This window comes from Artemia sp. Qi Xiang Cuo, chromosome 12 (assembly GCF_049724085.1).
Source record: "Artemia sp. Qi Xiang Cuo chromosome 12, ASM4972408v1, whole genome shotgun sequence".
NCBI classification, from domain to species: Eukaryota; Metazoa; Arthropoda; class Branchiopoda; order Anostraca; family Artemiidae; genus Artemia; species Artemia sp. Qi Xiang Cuo.
In genome coordinates, this window is record NC_142805.1 from 69,529,166 (window position 1) to 69,533,709 (window position 4,544).

Sequence of the window (4,544 nt, forward strand, 5' to 3'; positions counted from 1 at the left end):
TGTACCTACCCGAATCTCTACTCATTCTGCGACCTTAACTGATAACGTCTTCGTGGGACTTAGTTATTTGAGTCAAAGCTATTCAGATGTAATAGTATATCCAGGCTCGGATCATCTCCCGGTAATTGCTCATGTGACATGTCTTAGAAAACGACGTATCCCGGCTAAAAAAATACTGAGACGTGAGCGGAAAAAGAAAAATTTGAATAGCTTTGCCGAGGAGTTGAGCTGTATAAAGTGGGACTTGGTCCTGGGAATTTCTGGTGATTCTTCTCTAGTGTATAATCAGTTCATGTATATTTTCCAACCGATTTATGAGAAAACATGCCCCTTGCGCTTGACCAAAAAAAAGAGGGATGATCCCTGCAAGCCATGGATTACGAAGCCAATAATAGACATGATAAAAAAAAAAGGAACTTTTTATATGAGAAATATCTTAACAGTCTGGATGACGCAGATTTTACGGAGTTCAAGCGAGTGAGAAATAAGGCGAACAGTATGAGAAGGGAAGCAAAGAAGAAGTATTTTGAAGAAAAGTTTTCTGATAGTAAGGGAGATACCAAAGCCACATGGGAGGCTATTAATGAGTTTATGGAAAATCAGAAAAGTAGTCAGTCGCCTTGCATTGATATAAATGGAAGTTATGTGAGTGATAAAAGTGTAGTCGCGAATCATTTTGGCCAGTTTTATTCTCAGGTTGGCTCGTCTTTTCAAGAGAGTGTAAGGTGTGACAGGGAAAATTTTCTTAGCGAGGAATTCGTGGACTTTCGTGGAGATACTGTTGAGTTCCAGTTTGAAGAGTGTACAAGTGGTGAAGTGATTAAAATAGTGAAAAATATAAAATCGAATTCTGCTGGGATAGATGGCGTGAATCTGAGAACTTTTAAAGCTGTGTTAATGTATATACTACCATGTATTCTCCATATCATCAATTTTTCTATGGTAACGGGGACCTTTCCAGAAGCGTTGAAGCAAGCTAAAGTTATCCCGCTTTACAAAGAGGGTCCCAGGTCAGATGCCGGAAACTGGAGACCAATATCGATACTGCCTTTATTGTAAAAAATTTTAGAAAAAGTGATTCATCGCCGTCTATATGACCATCTCACGAAACATAGCCTACTCAGTGACACCCCCAATTCGGGTTCCGAAAAGGTCATTCCACTAGTCATGCTGTCATTCATCTTGTTGATTTTGTAAATAATTGTTTAGTAAAAGGTGAAATCCCCCTAGCAGTATTTTTTGATTTTAGGAAAGCATTTGATACGGTAGATTTTAAAATTTTATTGCAAAGATTAGAAACTTAGGTGTTAAAGGAGTAAGTTTGAAGTGGTTTGAAAGTTATTTGTGCGGGAGGTCTATTAAAGTGATGATTGATGATGCTTTTTCTTCCCCTTATCAAGTGTCGTGCGGTGTGCCACAGGGATCGGGCCTTAGTACACTTCTGTATTGGGTTTATGTGGATACCATGAGGTTTTATCTTCCAGATTGTTGTTTAACGTCATTTACTGATGACACTGCAGTTCCGTTTTCTAGTCGTTCTTTGGATAGTCTTGTGTTGAAAGTGAATTGTGTTCTGAGAAATCTCCATGTTTTTACTAGTTTGAGTTTGTTATCAGTTAATGTTACTAAGACTAATTTTATTGTATATTCTAGAGTAGGCAATTCCAGTGATATTGATGGTAGAATTCTGTTTAATAATAAGCCTGTAGTTCAGGTTCAAGAAATCAGGTACTTAGGTTTTTACATTGATTGTAATTTTTCGTGGAAACGTCACAGTGATGTTGTTGCCACAAAGGTTCCACGTGGTCTTGGAGTGATTCATCGTTTTAATAATTTTATACCTCAGAGAGTTTTATTGCTTTTATACCATGCTTTGATTCACCCATATGCTTCGTATGGATGCATGTTATGGGCAAGTAATTTTTATGTGAATTTTAAACGTGTTCGGACTCTTTAAAATAAAGCGACGCGTCTTATTGGTGGGTATGTTGAAGGTACACATAACACTTCAGCTTGCTTCAACAATTTGCAAGTGTTGAATGTAGGACAGCTACGGGACTACCAAATAGGAATATTTGCCTATCAATGCTGGAATGATGTTAGGTCAGAGGTTTTTCGTGAATATTTTAGTGACAACAGTTCTTCGCACAATTATGAAACTCGTCATGCTAGTGACTTCATTGTTCCAAATAGAAGTGGCATCAGGGCCGGTTTCCATAATAGATTTTCCGGACCTAATGTTTGAAACTCTGTTCCAGGAAGCATTCGGGCGGCTGAGCACCAGGGGTTATTTAAAAAGAATTTGAAAAATTATTTGTTAGGTCAAGGTTCATAGTTTTTTTTATTATTATTATTTATCTTTATTATTATTATTTAAATGAATTGATGAGAGATTTTTTTTTCTTTTCTTTTCTTTTCTTTTCTTTCTTCTTTTTAGTGTTTTTGTTTTTTTATTATTATTGTTAATAAATTTTTTTTGTTGTTCTTTTGTTTATAGTTAATCATTAATTAGTAAATGAGTTGTATATACCCGCCCAATCGCAAGTGCTTTTTTGTATCTTCCTTGGGGCGGGTCTTGGCACATTAGTTAAATGTATTTTGATGTTAAATAAAATTAATTGAACTGAATTGAACTGAAAACTGAACTGTAGAAACTTCAAAACAGGCACATTCAATTGGAAATTCAAAGGGCTAGTGCCCTTTTTAATAGTCGAAAGTGATTGGAGGGCAACTATCCCCCCCCCCCGCCCATCATTCCCCAAAACACATCCAATCAAAATTTGAGATAGCCATTTTGTTCAGCCTAGTTGATTTCCAGATAGAAAATACGTTTTTGAGGAGGACAATCCCCCTCAAGCCTCAGGGCAAGGGTTTTAAGTTATGCCCTGGGGGTATATAAGGTTTTTATAAAAAGCAGTGTTGTAGAAACTTCAAAAAAGGCTTATTTGATTGGAAATTCCGAGGGCTAGTGCCCTTTGTAATAGTCAAAAGTGATTTTAGGGCAACTAACCGCCCTCTCACGCTCACCTTTTCCCCAAACACATCCAATCAAAATTTTAAGACAGCCATTTTATTAAACGTAGTTTTAAGTTCTGGAAATTAGATCTTTAAGGATTACAACTCCCCCGAAGCCCTCAGGGCAAGGGTTGTAATTTAAGGATTCCCCAAATCCTTCATATTATTTCTTATGGAAGGGATGCTCGTATAAACTTTAAAGAGGGCTCATTTGATTGAAAATTGAAAGTTCTTGTTCACTTTTTAAGAGTCAAAAGAAATTGAAGGGCAACTAGCCTCTCTCCCTCCTCCACGTCCTAAATGCATCAGATAAAAATTTTGAAATGGACATTTTGTTAAAATAGTCCAAAGTTCTGATAACTAAATTCCGGTGTCGACACAGCCCACCAGGGCCCAGGGGTAGGCGTTGTAAGTTGTGCCCTGGGGCATAACTTATTGAGGGGGGTTTATAACTTATGGGAAGGGGTTTTGTATGGGAAGAACACATAGGAAGTCTGTTATAATTTTCCAATTATAAGGTTAAAATACATACTCTGTGATAGATGCAAAATTGCTTTGGCACACAAATTCCTATTAAGGTCAATTCCAAACAGTCGTGATCCCTTTGTGTCAGCAAGTGAAATGGTGTAAATCCCCTTATTGGAGCTATTTTTTCAATCCATTCATTGTTGTCCACAAGTTCAATGTTGTCAGGACAGCATCGCTGTCCACAAGTTATGCAAGCTGTCTATTGTTCATATATAAGGTTTATATCAAAGAGATAATCGTATAGACTTTGAAAAAAGCCTCATTCGATTTAAATTGAAAGTTCTAGATCCGTTTTTCAAAGTCAACAATAATCGGACAGTAAGCACCCCCCCCCCATGCCTTAAAAACTGGAAACTTTTTTCAATCAAAAACGAACAGAAATTAATTAAAAAAAACATTCAGAAAAAAAATTATTTAAATGAAAAGTAAAGGACATTTTATAATTAAGCTCAGGAGATACAAATACCTGTTAAAATTCAAACTCAAAACGACCAGAAATTATTATTAAAGAATAGGCTACAAATCAGGTAGCCTATTTAATATGCTACCTGATTTGTTATGATTTTTGGTGCATATCAGTGGTCAAAATAAATCTTGGCTATGGTCATATTTTGGTAGTGTTTCCTTGTAATGCAGCAGCCTGTCTGTTAAGCAAATTACAGCTCTGGATCTTCCTGTAGCTCAGCTGCCAAGCTTGGACACACCCTTAAAGATCTAAGTGATCTGACCCACAGACCACATGCAGGAGCTTGACAACCATCTAACTACAGAAATGATCTTTGAGTGCTTCTCCTTTACTGTGTGTTGCACAATATTATGATCTTGGAAGGCTGGATCCGCCCAGGATCCGCCCCTGTGAAGTATTATTTGAAAAAAAAACTACGTTTTCTAAAGAGTTAAAGAGGCTGAGTCACAAGTTTGAACCTTAAAACGTACAGGGATTAGGAGGCTGGATCCGCCCAGGATCCGCCCCTGTGTAGTATTATTTAAAAAAAAAACTA

General features: G+C 37.0%; 1 protein-coding gene across 1 annotated transcript; it reads left to right on the plus strand.

The window, feature by feature from the left end:
* Positions 1-372: 372 nt before the first annotated feature.
* On the plus strand, positions 373-1,059 carry LOC148946449 (uncharacterized). Its single transcript, XM_089097703.1, has one exon. The coding sequence runs from the start codon at positions 373-375 to the stop codon at positions 1,057-1,059; it is 687 nt and encodes a 228-aa protein (XP_088953829.1).
* Positions 1,060-4,544: the final 3,485 nt, after the last annotated feature.

Bases quoted from the DNA above. Each gene is read 5' to 3' on its own strand.
- LOC148946449 (XM_089097703.1), top strand. From the start codon at position 373: ATGGATTACGAAGCCAATAATAGACATGATAAAAAAAAAAGGAACTTT.